Below are 16,401 nucleotides of genomic sequence, written 5' to 3' on the forward strand. Positions count from 1 at the left end.
GCGGAAGGGTAAGACTAAGAAGGGGAGAGTAGGCGGTGCCCCTAAGGACTGTATTCACAATCCTCCCAGGCACCCTTGCTTTGCAGGGAAGGGGTAGAGAAGCCCCTCCCGCCCCACCCCCTCCAAAGGCTTCAGGGGCATCCCGAGAGAAAAGACTCGGTCTCTTTTTCCCTGACTTCCTGCTTCCTTTCAGGGCCAGTCTCATTCTAAGGCCTCTTGCCTTCCAACCATCGGTACCTCTTCCCCATCCCAACAGAACACCCTTGCACAATCTTGGTTTGTTTTCTGTATAGCACTTGCACAATCCAGTCCTGTTTTCTTTATAATCTTTGACTTTTAAATTGTCTTGAGCGTTTATTTGTTTATTCTGGTTTCCTGCCCCTAACTCTCCCCACCCTTCCGTTCAGGATAAAAGCTCCATCGGGGCCAGCACTTGGTACTCATCGCTGTTGTATCCCCAACACTCTGTGCTTGGAACACTGGAGGTGCTCAGAAATAGTCTAAAGTAGCCAATATCCTCTGTTTATGAATGAGGAAACCTCGGCTTCAAACCTGATGAAACTTGCAGGGAAGAGGGCGGTCAACAGCCCCTCCAGGAACCTACAGAGGTGTCAGAGCATCCCAGAGAAGCTTGTCTGCACCGGGAGCCTGGGTGGTCCTGGCCCAGGTGGGAGTTGTGGGGGTCGGAGGGTTGAGTGAACCTTGCCTGGGGCCACTGATCTGAAGCTGAATTCACTCCAGCAGGACCTCACAGGCTTTCGCAAACACACGCCCCAGGCTTCCCCACTTTGGAGGAGCCTGCTTCTCAGCCACAGGGGTGTGAGCAAAGCCTACCTTCTGCCAAAACTTAGAATGCCCAGTTCACATGTCAGGCTCCGTCACCTGTCTGTCATGATCGTTTTGTCACTTTTCAGGGCGCAACGTGTTTTCTTACCTAGCTAATTTGGTCAATCTTTCCTCGTTGGGACTGTGTGATTTTATTTTGTTTCATTGAAGCGTGGCTGCTTCAAAGCAGAAAAACTTAGCTGTTATCCACTAACTCATTGACAGTCTGTTTCACCTTTCGCTGGTTTCCTAAGATTTTATTTTTTAAATGTAATTCCATTTTATTTTGCAGGGGATGGTGCAAAGTATGACTTATTTTTCCACACACTTCTGTCTAGTTATCCCAGAACTGCCTTCCCTTCTCATTTTGGAAGCCCATTACCATAATGCCAAGATTTTTCTTCAAAATGAAATCTGTTTCTAGTTCTTCATTCTTTCCACTGAGGTATAGTTTTATTTTTACACCAATGTCATATTGTTTTGGGCTTCCCAGGTGGCTCAGTGGGTAAAGAATCCGCCCGCGATGCAAGAGACACAGGAAATGCGGGTTTTATCCCTGGTCAGGAAGATCCCCTGGAGGAGGAGGTGGCAACCCACTCCAGTATTCTTGCCTGGAGAATCCCCGAGACAGAGGAGACTGGCGGGGTCATAAAGAGCTTGAAGAGACTGAGCATGCACTCACCCTTGCATATTGTTTTACTCACTACTTTGAAATCGGGATTAAACACTGCTCACAAAAAGAAAAACACAAGGTTATTGAGAAAGCACATCGCTGGTTGCCTAAGGGTGGGGCAGAAGGGTAGAGGGACCCGGGAGGGGGGCGGGGGCGGGATTTGGGAGGATGATGAAACCATATTGTATCCTGGCTTAGGGCTGGTTGTACAATTCTCTGTATTGTCAAAACATTGAATTTTTCTCTCTGTAAATTATACTTTTAAAATGGCAGGGGGCAGGGAGACCACTCCACAAAAAGCACACCAGATAAATCTTTAGGAAGAAAGAAAGGTTGGTCCTTGACAGAACAAGCCTTGGAATTCTGTCCTGAAAACAGTCTTCCATGCCTCCCAGAGTGTGTCCAGGAAGGCCAGGCTAGAAAAAGATGAACCCTCCCCTGACAGCTGATGGGATTTGGGGCAACAGCAGGTGGGACCGCCACTGCCTGCTCTCTGCAGAACCTGGGAGCATCAGGGCTCAGCCTATGGAGCTCAAGTTGCCTGCTCAGGCCCTGTTCTTCCTTCCACCCTTCAGGTGGCTCCCAACCAGTCTCCTGTTTCTCACTATCCCTGCCCTTCCTTGCAAAGCTTTGGTTCAGGCCAAAAGCAGCTGTGTCATTTGCAGGCTCCAGAACAAAATGAAAATGTGACGCCCCTGGTTCAAATATCAGTAAGTTCCAGATAGTGACAGTAAAGCACTGCACCAAGCCTAGGGCCCTTCTGAGTGTGAGGCCTTGGTGACTGCACAGGTCACACACACGCAAAGTTGGTCCCATTTCTCGCCCTTTCTCTTGGCTGCCTGAGGGATCCACCCACAGTCACAGGACGTGAAGTTCTGTACCAGCTTGCCGGGTTGCAAGCTGTCTTGCCTTCTCTCATCCCTTTCTAGACAAGACCCTCTGCAGACCTGCCCCACACTTCCCTATGCCGAAATCCAGGCCCATCCTGAATGTCCTCATCCCACCCTACTCCATAGGAAATATCCATCCCCACCCCCCTAACCCCCCCCCACCCCGACCCGCAGCAACTTCTCCCCTCAGGGAAGCTTGCCTCTGTTAAAGAAAAAAAAAAATTGCCATGATGCCATGATGTGTGTTAAAGAGTGGTAAAGAAGACTTTATTCAGTGGGGGCCACTGGAATGGGATTTTATGTAAGGGTCAGAGAGAGGCCTCAATTCCAAACACAAGGAAAAGTATCTTTCATAGCCAGGGTGCAGGGTGGAGGTCAGTGGATGAAAAATTACTAAGAGGAAACCTCAGGGGGCAGGGGGAACTGGCTAAATGACTGCAGAGAATTCTCAATGAAGACAGGCCAGAGTGACCAGACACAGTGTGGGAGATGGTGGAGGTGGAGGAGCCAGATTAGAATATGGAGGGTGTTCAGACATAGAAGATGGGAGACTCTGGCTAACCTAACTTAGCAGGATTCTTGCTAGAACTGGGCTGTACAAGGAAGCACACAGGAAGGCACAGTCAGAAAGTGTGGAAGTGCCTGCCCAAAGTTTGGTCAACCTTTGTCCCCTCGCCCCACCCCACCACCTGGAGTGACCAGTGAGCCAGCTCTCCTCTGAACTCCCATGGCATTCAAACTTCACCTCTCATATTTCACTTTTTGTTTTTGCTACATTATTTCATATTTCTTGTTTTTTCTACAAGAAATAGCACGTTATTTTTTTCTGAATCCAATATAGAGAGCTAAGCCCCCACCTACTAGAATGGTGGGTTATTGCAATCTGAATTGTCACTGTGGGGCCTATACCCTCTTTGGGAAAAGTTTCCCTAATACCCACAGCCAACCAGTCTCAAAGAAATCTCCTCCCGATCCCCTAGATGGACTCCCTCTGCCTTCTGCGTGCTCTGCTGACTTGCTCACCGCTGTGCAGGTGCCTTTGTTGCCCCACCTCTGTAATATTGGCACTTTTCTGGCCCAGTCACTACTGTGGACCTGTTTGTTTTCTCCTTCCCTCACCCTCTGCAAAGGACCACAGGGGCAAAGGCCTTGACAACCTCAGCTTCCTCCCCAAAGGAGGCACTCAATACAGCACTGTGCAGTGAATGGTGGTGCTTGGCACAGACCTGGTTGGACCAGGTGGCACGAAAGGTGAATGAACGCTTGGCATTTGAGCCTTTGCCACCTCCCCCTACCACCTCTAGCTTGAACCCATGCCAGTCAGGGAAGGGGTCTGGTCTCTCTTGACTCCAAAGCCCCTCCAGTGCTTTCTGGGCTGGAACCACAGCAGGCTCTGGGGATGAAAACAGAAGATGTGGCCCTGCTCCAGCCATGTCCACAGCCCAGTGGAAAACAGAGGCAAACTGACCATTCCAACAGAACAGACAGAGCTGGTGGAGAGAAACAGGGGCTGCGGGCATAGGGAGCAAGGAATTGCCTGGACAGGGTGTGAGTTCAGGGATGGCTTCCCTAAGGAGGGAAAATCTGAGCATCATGGTCAGGGGGGAGTCTGCCTGGAGAACGAGGGCCCAGAGAGCTGTTGGGATTAGGAAGGGTACCACCATCAGTGACCCTGGAGCCAAGACTGTCAGAAGCCTCAAGTGATAGGCTAAGGGACTCAAGGAGCCACTGGAGGACACAAACTATCGAGTTGAGAACAAGAGGGAGCAAAGGCAGGGAGATCAGTGCAGGGAGCTAGTCTCAGTTCTGGAAAGAATCAGCTCTTGGGCCTAGTCTGCTGCAGAGGGGGTCAGAGGACAGCTGGGGTGCTGAGGGATCCACTGGGGGCAGGATGGAGGGGCTGCCCCAAGGTGTAGCCACTACAGTGGCACCTGTGACCAGCTGGCCCCAGAGCTGCTCAGCCGGCTTGGGGACAGGGAACTGGTTTTCCTGGCAGCAATGAGCTAACAGGATCTGGTTCCCTCTGAGACGCCCCAGCTTCAGCTCTCGTGCCCTCCCCCTACATTTGGGCCTGGCCTTGGTTTCTGGCACAGCTGCCAAGTTTTGGTACCGCCCACCCACTCCCTGCTGGCTGTACTGGCCGGCCCAGCTCCCTAATTGCTGGGTGGGGAGCTCTTCTGCAGAGCTGCGACACCATAAAGCAGACCCCAGCCACTGTGGACCACGTGGGTATCCAGCCTGACCAGCTCCAGCCCATGGGGTGAGCCAGGCTTCAGGCTAGCACTGAGCTCTGGAGGGCCCTTTGGAGGAAACATTGACCCAGAAATCTCGATTGGGTGGGGTGTGTAAAATGGGTATCAAGGCCTGTGAAGAATAGGCCTGCCTAACCCAGGTGTTCCTACTTTCCCTTCCCAGGCAGAGGACCTGGCTCAGGGGTGAGCCCAGATAGCTCTCAGCAAGGCCCAGGGATCTGATCTGGCCCCAAGCTCTAGTCAAGCCTGGCCAGGACTAAAAGGGGCTGAGAAGGGTGGGAGAGAATGGAACAGAGGGAGGAGCCCCAACCCAGCCTCCAACCCAGGAGGCCCAAACACACCCCCTTAGACACACCCACCACCCACAGCACATCGCTACTGTACACACCTGCCACTCACACAGACATAAACACATTATCCCCACAGCAGACAACACACACCCCCCACTCTCCGCCCTAAAAAGGCGGGGCCCACTGGCTTACACTCCACAGCTGCGTCCATACCCCTGCACACCACTCCACCATCAGGGCCCACCTGAGGGGGCTGCCGGGTGTGGCCACGGAAGGAGCAGAGCACGGCCATAGGGAGCAAACTGGGGGTGTCTGCGGAGATCTGAGATGGCCCCTGCCCCACCAGGCAGCCTGGGAGGGAGACATCTGTGTATTGATTCCACTGCAGCAGGAAGCACATCTCACTCAACCCTGAGCCCCCAGACCCTGACAGCCTAAGGCAGCACCAGGCAGACAGGAAGTGCTCCATGTGTGGCAACAGATACACTAATGCATCTGTAAGGACACCACGCTTCACAGCAAGGGCTAGGGAGATGCCACTTGCACAGCCTGACTGGTTCTGTGCTCCAGGTAACCCACCAGGAGGGAGCAAGGGTCCAGAGAGGATGGAAGTGGGTTTTAGGGACCAAGGACCAGCAAGCCTTGGCTAAGAGCAAGGATCAGGCAGTGCAAGGCCAGGCACAGGGGTGCTTCCTCCCAGGACAGAACTTTCCAGAATACAAATCAGATCACACCTCACACTCCTGCTCAAGAATACCCCATAGTCCCCCATGCCTATGGGGAAATGTCCACATTCCCTGCTGCGGTTCTAGCCCTTTATCGAACTTTCTCTGCCTTGTTTCCTGCATCTTTCCAGGCCCTCATCCCAATGGAGGGAGGGGTACACAAGCCAGAGAGAAAGGTGGGAGGCAAGTTCTGGGAGGGGCAGCCTACTGGAGGCTTAAGGCTCTCCAGCAGAAGCTGTTTTAGGCTGGCCCCACATGCAGCCGGGCCTGGGACCCGGGAGCCCAGGCTGTTTACCAAGAGGACATTGCATATTCTAGCAATGCCTTGGTTGACTCGTCCCTTTGTTTTCTTGGGTTCCCTGGCACTGTTCCCTATTAAAAGTCTCACTGATGCTAAAGAAAGGAATTTCAGCTCACATGGCAGCTAAGAAACTTTGTGGTGCCAGGGCAAGGATTCCTCCACTCCCCAACATGCCTGTCCAGCAGCTGCACACAGAGGTGCAGGGCACACCCTGCCCGCCGATCATGGACATGGTGCAGCCACAGTCCAGGCCAACAGCCCCAACCCAGACCCTCCACAGTCCTCTGCACTCAGGCCAGGGACAGGCCTGACGTTATCACCTGGTAATTCCTCATAGAAAATGTGATTTTATTCTGGGGAGGCCAAAATTCCCATCCCAGCCTCCCCTCCTCACAATGGCCCTTTTCACTTCACAGGGCTCTTCACTTCCAAACCTCCTTTCCTGGGCCACACCTACTCCAGGGCTGGGCTTTGCCTGGAGGCTCCTCAGCCAAGGGGACCTTGCCCTGGCTCCTCCTGCTACTGGCACCCCATCCAGCCCACAGCCCCACTGGATCCATCCTCTCGGCCAGCCTCTCCATCCCTGGCTGGTCTCAGCAGCTTCCACCCCAGACCAATGTAAGGAAGGAGCTGGCCATCTCAGGGTGGGCTTGTCCAAGCCATCTTCTGACAGTGCTTCTGCTGTCAGCTTGCTCCGAGGGCCTCAGATCTTGGAGGACTCAAGCCGAGGGCTCCAGGGCGCGGGGGGCTCCCGCAGCGCCCGCAGCTCCTGTTCCAACACCTGGTTGCGGCGATACATATCCATGTAGCCGCCCTGGATCTCCCGCTGGTAGCGCAGCACCCGCTCCTTTTCCTCCTGCCACGTCCGCCGCTCCTGCTCAAAGCGCAGCGCCTGTTCCTGGCCTCGGAGCCGCTCCTGCAGGAGCTCGGCCCGCAGCTGCTCAGCTCCATCTCTGGCCTCACCGCCTCCCACCTCCCCCAACAGCCCCCTGCTCTTGCAGTCATCGGTCTCACAGCTGCCTGGGGCCTCCTCCCGAGGGGCCTGCTCCTGCAGTCTCTGCACGGCCTCTCGCAGCCGGACCAGCTCTGCATCCTGGGCCTGGGCCTGTGCCCGGCTGCCCCGAAGTTGTGTCTTCAGGCTGAAGATCTCAGCTAGCTTCTGAGCCAGTTCCGCCTGGGCTTCTCGCAGCTGCTGCTTCAGGAGGCTGATCTCTGCTGTTTTCTGGCACACCTTAAGGGGGACAGGGATGGGCAAGAGCCAAGCAAAGCAGGGTAAGGGGGGGACCGGTTGGAGGGCAGGCAGAGGATGGCACGACAGCAGTGGGGGCAGGAGTCTGTAAATGCCTGGTCTCTCACCTCCCAGCGGGCTTCCTCCTCTGCTCGGGCACTAGGATCGGCCTCTGGGAGGCTGCCTGGTGGCCGGGGCTCCGGGCCCAGGCCCTGCTGTGCTCGCAGCTCCTTGCGTAGGCGCCGCTGCTCCTGCTGGGCCATGAACAACTGTAGCTGGAGGTTGCGCTCACTACGCTCAGCCTTCTGGGTCACCTCATGCAGTCGCTCCAGGTAGAGGCGCTTCAACTCAGACAGCCACAACCGCTGGCGCTCTTCCAGCACCTGCCCAGGGGAAATGGCACTTGCCATGGCCCAAAATTCACACACTGCCCTGTCCCCTGGATACCAACTGCCTGCACTCCCATGGCTGGCCCGCTGCTCCAACGCTCCAGCTCCTTCTGATATCCTCTGTCTCAACACCCCAGGGTCCAGGGTACAATGCTTTGGGCACACATGGGCCCCAACCCAGGATGTGTCCTCTGGAGGTGAAGTGTCCCAGCACGCGCCCCTCCCAGGGAGTCTCCCTCCCTCACAACTTTCTGCAAGGACCACCGATGACATGACATCCCCACCATGTGGGGCTTGGGGAGAGAAGCAAACTCATCTCTCTCTTCCTTACCCTCCTATACCCGAAGCCCTGCAGAAGAGCTGACGGGTGACCCTCTGTCTGCCCTGTACGCTAATGCCAGGGGACAGAACAGGTGGCCAAGGCAACAGCTGCTCTCACCTGTGTGAAGGGACTGGAGCCATCCTCCTCACCCAGGCCCCTCTTGAGCTCCTCACAGGTGTCCGGCACCACAGCCACCATGTCCTCAGCAGCGGGGCAGGAGAATTCGTAGGGGGGTGGTGGTTCGGGCAAGCAGTTCAGCAGAGCCAGTGGCCCAACCTCCTTGGAACCCCGTGAGGCCCGGTCCAGGGAGCCCCCAAGATGGTTAATGTGGCCCAGGGAGGAGCTGAAGGGGCCGGGGCCAGTGCTGGGACTGCGGCCAAAGCTGCCCCCGCTGGAGGAATCGGACAGACTGGGCTCGGGCTCGGGGCCGCCCTCGTCCAGGCTGAGGGCATGCAGCAGCTGGGCACGGGCCTGGGCCTGGCTGGCCCGGGGCCCAGGGCTCAGGGGCGGGTGGCAGGCCAGCGTGTGCAGGCTGCCATTGCTGCGCCACAGCTTCTGGCCCTTGTGGGCCGCCAGGCTCTGCATGGACAGGAAGCCTTTCCCGGTGCCCGAGGCCGGCTTGAATACTGATGGGCGAATTCGACACTGCCAGAAAAGAGAGGGCCGGGATGAGGCTCTGGGCTGACTGCTCTCTGCTGCTCCCTCCCGAAGCCCCTGGGGACCCTCTTTGAGAACAAGGGGGACACGTCACCAGGCCAGCCCACAGCAAGACTTCCACGTCCTATCCCAGTCTCAGGGTCTTCAAGGAGGGCCCCCCTCCCCGCCCTGCCACAGTCGGGAGGGGAGGAGCCGAGGCACACCTTGTCAAAACGCCCCCGTTCAGGCAGCGAGGTCTTGCTGAAGTCACCAGCCCGAGGGTGTTCCCGGTAGTAGAGGGTGGCACAGTCAGCAGGCTCATTCCGAGGGGCCCGCTTGGTGGTCTTGCCATCCTTCTTGGGAAGGTGCAGGTAGCTGAGGAGCTCGCGCTGGCCCAAGCCTTTCCGGAGGAGCCCATCGGGCTGGCGGGAGCCCCGAGACCCTGCGAGTGCTGCCCGGAGCTCTTCAGGGGAAAAGTCCTGCCGTTCCAACAGGCTGCCCACGCTGCCCATGGCAATGCCAGCAGGGCCTGGGGCTGTGGCCATGAAGTTTCACCAGGGCACAGGCGGCTGCTTCTAGGGGTTGGGAGGCTCCATCAGGGGCAGGTACACACTTGCTGCCCAACTCCCCAGATGCCCTAAAAGCAGGTGCTTATTCTCTGTGTCAGCTCCCCAACCCCAGCCCACCCAGGAGTGGCAGATGTGGGTTCCAGAGAGAATCCGGAACAGGACTCCTAGAGAAAGCAGTAGAAGTCCCAAGGCTACCTGTCTAGCGCCCTAGTTCCGACGAGGGGCCAGTGTCTGACTGGGGTCACAGTGGGACCAGGACCTGAAGCAGTAGGATAGGGGCCCCTCCCAGGACTGAGCTGGCAGAATCCATCTCTGACTCTAACTTTGTTCATTCTCCTGCCAGGCACCCAAAGTGGTGGGTGGGCGGAGGGCACAGGGAACCAAGACCAGTGGCTTCAGAAGCTCCAATCTTTCTTCTTCCCTTGGGAGGGGGAAAAAAATCTCATTCAACCCCTCTTCCTGCAGAGCGCCAGAGTGTTCCCAAGGGAAGCACCTGGCATGGGTGGGGTTAGGGGCCCCAGCGGGACGGATACAAACAGGAAAGGCCCAGGGGAAGGAAGGATGGCAGGAACAATGGCCCCAGTTTCCCGAACAGGTGTTCATGTTGGGGCAGTGGTGGGAGGCAGGGAGATGGGGCAGCCAGAGCCCCTGCCAGCCCCTCTAATGTGCTGCCACTTCAAAGCCCACTGCCAGGCATCAGGGCCCCAATCCTGAGCCAATGTGTGGAACCAATCAGTGTGTGGGCCCTGGCTTCCTCATCTGGACAATGACCATGTCAACTCTCATCACTCATGGATGCTGGGAGGACTGGCTAAGATTAGTGGATAAAATGCCCAGTCCAGGGCCTGGCCCATGGCCAGGTCAACACGGGCTAGCTGAAGCTGAGCTTAGCTGGGAGACACGCTACCACCACCGGCAAGAGCCCGAGTGCTGGGTTATGGATTGCCTCCCACCTGTGCTGGGACCACTCTGGAAGGCAGGACCTGTCCCCAGTGCCCCGCTGGATCTCCTGTGTCCATCCCAGTCCTTGGCACACAGTAAGTGCTCAGAAAGGACTTGCTAAATGAACGAATGCCACCTTCTCTGCCCGTGTGCTATGCTTAGTCACTCAGTCACGTCCGGCTCTTTGTGACCCCACGGACTGTAGCCGCCAGGCTCCTTTGTCCAAGGGGATTGTCCAGGCAAGAATACTGGAGTGGGTTGCCATGCCCTCCTCCAGGGAATCTTCCCAACCCAGGAATTGTACTGGGTGGGATCTCCTGCACTGCAGGCGGATTGTTTACCATCTGAGCCACCAGGGAAGCCCAAGAATACTGGAGTGGATCTTCCCAACCCAGGAATCGAACCAGCGTCTCCTGCATTGCAGGTGGATTCTTTACCAGCTGAGCTACCAGAGAAGCCCCCTTCTCTGCCTCCTACCCAGCTATTCCCATTCCTGAACAGACACCCAGCAGGCACAATGCAGCTACAAGTCCGACGTGCCCCGCCCCAACTGCCCCAATCCAATATGCTTCCGGGACACAGACTCCCGTCCCAAACAATGGTTAGGAGGTTCCATCTTCCTCAACCATTTCCAGGTTTTGTGTTTGTAGAAGACAAAGCTCTCCACAAAGAGGGAGGGAGAGGGGTAGAAGGCACGGCCCTGCCCCTACACCCTGCGGTCCTCAACCTTTCCTTGGGCAAAAGAAACCTTCCCAAGCTTCCCTTTCCAGTCCCAGACACCTCAACCTCTCTGGGGTGCCACAAGCCACACAAGGTGAGGGGGGTCATCGAGATAAGGGATGACAGGTGCCGGGCGCCCACAGCGATACGGCCCTGCGTAGGTCTCACAGAGTCCTGGCATGTGGTTAACGGTCTGTGTTTTTTAGGTAAGGGCAGTGGGGCTCCAAAAGGTGAAGTGGCCTGCCCAAGGTCACAGAGCTGGTCAGAGTGAGGTGCTGGCCCATGATTACAGTACAATGACTCGAAATGTCTAGTGGGAACCGACAGTGTCACCCACAATCCAAGAGTTGGAATCAAAGCATGTTGCCTCCCACTCTGACACCCCTTCACCATGTCAAGCCCACCGAGCAACAGTCAAGCCCACTGAACTCCTGTCACTGCTTCCTGGGGAGGCAGACAGCAGAGAATCGGGTCTCCAGCCCACCCTTACATTATCTCTCCATGGGACACCTCCCTTGATCATGCCTCAGTTTCCCCCAAATGGGAAAGACTACTTTCCCTGCCTTCCTATAGGATTGCCATTGACAGCCAGCACAGGGACAGGGAGGTGAAAGGGCTCCTGAGCTGCAAGCCTGGTGAGAGCCTGGGGGCAGGAATGGTGGCAGGGGGAGCTAAACACGCCCACTTCATCCCAAACACACACTGCTTCACGTTCCCCTGGCCAGAGCCTCATTTCCTGTCTCAGGGAGCAATAATCAACACCCCATAACCCCCACAAAGGATCTCAGGTCCAGGGGAGAAGTAGTCATGGGCCGAAACATGCACACCACACACATACTGCAGTCCGGTCGGTGCCAGAAGTGGCCCAGAAGCTTCTCCATGAGAGTACACAGAGAGGCTCACACACACTCAAGGTTATCCACAGAGCACTGAGCACCTTCCACACACAAATACCCAGCTGTCCTTCCTAGCCCCGAGGCTGCTATATGTAGGCAAGTGTGTGTGTATGTGTGTGCACGTGTGTGTGTGTGTGTGTGTGTGTGTCAAGGAGGGCATGGGATCGGCTTTTCTTCACACTTGAGTTGAGCAATTTGAAATAATTCTGGAGCTACATGGAGGGGCACCAACAGCCCTTCCCTTTGTCTTTATCTAAGGCCCCCACCCTCCCCCCTCCTCTCTCTTCCCCTCCTAGATAAATTCTCAGGCTGTATTATTAGCTCCTCCCCCTTGGGCCAAGGCCCCTGGCTTTCAGGAGGCTCTACCCTGCCCAGGTCTCAATCTGGGGACAGTCTTTTTTCTAAAAGACTCCATCCACCTCCCCTGCCTTCCCCACATCCCCCAATACACACATTCCTTCCCGTTGCTTGGAAGCCCAGGGACTGGCCCAGGGCAGCTAGGCAGGAGAGGATGCGGTGGGGGAGGAGGCAGGGAAAGACAGCAAGTGCCTTGCAGCCCCACTGGGGAAAACAGGGCCTCCTCCTCCAAGTGCCTGAGCTTCTCTACCCAGAACTCATGACGTGCCTGGGGCCCAGAGCTCTGCACAGAGCAGAACCTCGCCGCCACCACCCCACTGCTCTGCCAGCAAGCTTTCAGCTGGTCACGGAGGCCCTATTCTGCACAGGTCCTAGTTGGTCCCAACAGGGTCCCTTTACTCCTGCTTCCACCTTCTCCTCCACCCACTGCAAGATCAGACAGCCTGGACACTGGGAGCATCTCTCTGGACCAACTCTTGGTGGAGACCGGAGAATGGGATATGGCCCTGGCCATGAAGCAGAAAAAGACAGGACACTCAGGGAGGCATCCTGGTGTCCTTTAGTGGGTGCCTCGTTGGGTCAGTCTGATGCTGGGCCTGGCACATGCTCACAACACACACGGGAGAGGAAGAGTGTCATCCTCCACTTCCGAGGAGAAAACTGAGGCCCAGGAGGTAAAATAAGGTGCTTGAGGTCAGGTTCAGCTGCACAGGAAAAAGTCCATAGGCTCTCTACATTTAGAAGCCTGCCCTGACCCCACTGTGCATCTCCTCTGGAGGGCACCCAAAGCACTTGGGTAGGTAGCTCCCAGTCCAGTTTTGACTGCCTTTAGACCCTCGTGAGCCCTGGCCCCAGGGAGGGTCCCACCACCTGCTGGAGGATCAGCTTTGCTGAGGGGAGTGACTGCAGCTGCCCCTGAGGAATGGGACTGGAATGTCCCAGCTCCAAAAGAGGGAGTAGTGGGTAAGAGGGGCCCAGGGAGGAGACAGAGAGGCTGGCATTCCGTAGCCCCATTTCAACTCATGAAGAGGCAGAGTCCTGCTGGAGTGATTCTTAGTATCACTAAGTCACTTGCGCTCTAAGTTTTTTATCAGCCCTTTCATTTCATCATCTGATCTCCGCGACAGCTTCATGGATGCAGGCAAGACAGTAGTTACCCTTATCCCATCCTACAGCTAGGTAAACTGAGGTCCAAAAAGAAGTGAGCTGCCCAAGATTCCACATGACCAGCAATCCCAACTCCCCAGGCAAGGCCCTCTCTTCTGCCCCAGGCTGTCCCAGCCAGGGGTTACCAGCTGCCCTCCCTGGGCTCACACACTGCTGTGGATTATGTCTGCTCAGCTCCCCACACCTGCTTCTCCCAAGGGTACCTGCAACCAGGTTGGTTTAGATCCCAGTCCCCTCAGCCTGGAATGCCCACTGCCTGCCCCTGGGTCAGGTAGAAATAGTGGAAGCACCGCTGCATGGGCACTGTGAGCCCTGGAAGCTCTAGTTCCATAGGCGGTGGCAGTGGGCAGACTGGCCGCTCTCATTCAGTCTGGCACATACACACCCACACACAGCCAGTCGGCAGGAGAGGAGCCCTGCCCAGGAGGGCTCTGGGAGGAGGCAGATCACCGGTTCCAGGACGGCCTCCTGCCTCTCTCCTTCCCTGGGCCGGCCAGGGAGAGAGCACCACAGCCGCGGGACAGGCTGAGCCCCCGGTGCAAGCCAGGAGAGACCGGTCTGCTCGAGGAGGCAGGGGAGGAGCTGGGGAGGCGGTGGGGGGTAGATTGCCGCGTCGGAGATGACAGGTCCCGGTCCTTTTTTCCGGACGCAGTCACGGCCCCGATTTCCGCCCGGCTCCAGACAGGCCCTCACTTTGGCCGAAGGTTGTGGCCTGACTGGGATGGTGCTCAGGATCTGGGAGCGTCCGCTCTTCACGGGACCCCTGACAGCAAGCTGGCAGCTGCCGCTCATACAGGGCTCATATATTGCAGGAAGGGGTATCCCGGAGAGGGCAGGAGAGGGCAGGAAGCCGTCTCTTGGCGAAGGTGGAGGTTGGCATCTCCATGGAATTTCCTCGGGGAAGGATGTGGCAGAGGCAAGGGCTCCCCCAGAACTGGGGAGTCCCCAAGCTACCTGAGGGTTGGGAGGGGATGTCTCTCCCAGGCTTCTCTCTAAGACTTACCCCGAACGGATGGGCTGTGGGCGCGGAAGCCGAGGTCAGACTCCCGCGCCAAGGGCACCTGCCCCACCCCAGTGGCGGTTCAGGGGTCCCAGGAACTCCTCCAAGGAAAGCGCGTTTTGCATGGGTTACGGAGAGAGTAACCTGTCGCCTACCCTTTCAGCACAGCTTCCCTGCCCGCGGACGGTCCCCAATACCGCACCTCGGTGTTTCGGTGTCTGGAAGTAAAGGGTACCTGGGCGCACACCTCACCTTGCCACCCCTGCCCACTTCTCAGACGGGAACCTCGCCCGCGTAGGGCTGCGGGCTTGGCCAAGGTCGCCGGGAAAGCTAGACCTCGGCGGCGGCCAGCCCCACCCCCCGAGTCCAGCCCGGGGCCCCCCGGGGCGCCCTACTCACCATGCCGGCGCCCATCCGCACCCCTCGCGCGCCGCAGCTCCCTTGCGCGCGGATTTGAACCCTTCCTCCAGGGCGCCAGCTGCGGCCGAGACTGCGAACCAGGCTGGAGCGGCCAGGCGGCAGGCGCCGGGAAAACGCGGGCCGGCGGGCGGGCTCCGGAGCCGGATTGGCGAGGGAGGGACGCGTTCGGCCGCGCTCGCTAGCCTGCCCCAAAGGCGGAGGGAAAACCCGGCCTGACTCACCGGTGCGCGGCCGACCCACAGCCCGGCCCGGGCCCCCGGATGTGGGGGGCGGGGACGGGGGCCATCCCCCGCCCACCGCGTGCCAACCTGAGCCCCGCCCGGGCTCGCGACTCCAGCCCGGCCCAGCCCGCCGAGGCGTCGCGAGGCGGTGGCGCCCGAGCCCCCTGCCGGTTGCGCTCTGTGCCGCGGACGCCCGGGCACGCCGGCTCGGACCCGAAGTGCGGCCTATGCTCCCAGAGGGCGTCCAGCCTGCCCCGCTCCTCCGCCGCCTCCTCCTCTTCCATCCTAGCCCGTCCGTCTCGGTTTCCAGAACCCGACAGCTTCCGAAGAGGCGCATTCCGTCCATCATCTCCCTGATTCTTGCCGCCTCCCCTTAGGTAAGCAGCATTACTCCCTGGCGAGGCTGAGCAAAATAGTACTCCGAGAGTGTGGAGAGATTTGCCCAAGATCTTGGGCTCCTTAGCAGTTGAATTGGGCGCTATGTTTTTGTGGGGTTTTTTTGGTGCCAAAGACTTATAAGGGGCTCAAATTCAGATGTCTTCAGTTCAGTTCAGTTCAATCGCTCAGTCGTGTCGGACTCTTTGTGACCCCATGGATTGCAGCACGCCAGGCTTCCCTGTCCATCACCAACTCCCAGAGCTTACTCAAACTCATGTCCATCCAACCATCTCATCCTCTGTCGTCCCTTTCTCCTCCCACTTCAATCTTTCCGAGCATCAGGGTCGTTTCTAGTGAGTCAATTCTTCTCATCTGGTGGCCAAAGTATTGGGAATTTAAGCTTCAGCATCCGTCCTTCCAATGAATATTCAGGACTAATTTCCTTTAGGATAGACTGGTTGGATCTCCTTGCAGTCCAAGGGACTCTCAGGAGTCTTTTCTAATAACACAGCTTAGAAGCATCAGTTCTTCGCAGCTGAGCTTTCTTTATAGCCCCACTCTCACATCCATACATGACTGCTGAAAAAACCATAGGTTTAACGAGACAGAGCTTTGTTGGCAAAGTAATATCTCTGCTTTTTAATATGCTGTCTAGATTGATCATAGCTTTTCTTCCAAGGAGCAAACATCTTTTAATTTCATGGCTGCAGTCACCGTCTGCAGATGTCTTCAGGGGCCAGGCAAATAGTGTGAGTCAGACTGGCAGGTGTAAGACAATAGAACAGATGGAAACTGAGACAGAGATGGACACCTAGAGGCATTCAGATTCAAATATGCAAACACCACGTCTTCCAAAAAAGGTTATAAATATATAGTGAGGGATGATCCAGCAATTCCGCTCCTAGATATATACTCTGAAGAATTGAAAACAGGAATTCATACAGACACTAGTGCACAGATGTTTGTAGCAAGACTAATCACAATAGCCCAAAGGTGGAAACAACCCAATTGTCCATCGACAGATAAATGGACACACAAAATGCGGTATGCCCATAGATGGAATATTATTCAACCATAAAAGGACAATTTAGATGATCTGCCAGTTTTACTGAGCCAGACACTAAAGACTGTATGCGGTATGATTCCACTTATATGAAGCAGATAAATCCAGCAGAAGGCAGATTAGGTCTAGATGCTGTG

The 16,401-nt window shown here is 56.6% G+C and overlaps 1 protein-coding gene and 1 long non-coding RNA gene across 6 annotated transcripts in view; one reads left to right on the top strand and one right to left on the bottom strand.

The window, feature by feature from the left end:
- Window positions 1–2,606: 2,606 nt before the first annotated feature.
- On the bottom strand, window positions 2,607–14,814 carry N4BP3 (NEDD4 binding protein 3). Of its 3 annotated transcripts, none has more exons than XM_055428958.2 (5): window positions 14,582–14,814; window positions 8,756–9,103; window positions 8,013–8,540; window positions 7,313–7,567; window positions 2,607–7,187 (listed from the first exon to the last, which is right to left on the bottom strand). In XM_055428958.2, the coding sequence occupies exons 2-5, from the start codon at window positions 9,074–9,076 to the stop codon at window positions 6,660–6,662; spliced, it is 1,632 nt and encodes a 543-aa protein (XP_055284933.2). In that variant the 5' UTR covers window positions 9,077–9,103; window positions 14,582–14,814; the 3' UTR covers window positions 2,607–6,659. The 3 variants fall into 3 exon arrangements, with proteins under 3 accessions (XP_055284933.2, XP_088694873.1, XP_055284932.2); XM_088838747.1 differs by lacking the exon at window positions 14,582–14,814 and adding an exon at window positions 9,296–11,895 and having other exon boundaries at window positions 8,756–9,106; XM_055428957.2 differs by having other exon boundaries at window positions 2,608–7,187; window positions 8,756–9,106; window positions 14,582–14,813.
- Window positions 14,815–14,895: 81 nt separating this feature from the next.
- Window positions 14,896–16,401, top strand: part of LOC148777096 (uncharacterized) — a 73,629-nt gene continuing 72,123 nt past the window's right edge. For all 3 annotated transcript variants that reach the window (XR_016038051.1, XR_016038052.1, XR_016038053.1), the window contains exon 1: window positions 14,896–15,200. This is a non-coding gene — a long non-coding RNA (uncharacterized LOC148777096). The remainder of the gene's footprint in view (window positions 15,201–16,401) is intronic.

Source organism: Moschus berezovskii, chromosome 8, assembly GCF_049115385.1.
Source record: "Moschus berezovskii isolate FMDL1 chromosome 8, NW_MosBer_1.0, whole genome shotgun sequence".
Classification (NCBI taxonomy): domain Eukaryota; kingdom Metazoa; phylum Chordata; class Mammalia; order Artiodactyla; family Moschidae; genus Moschus; species Moschus berezovskii.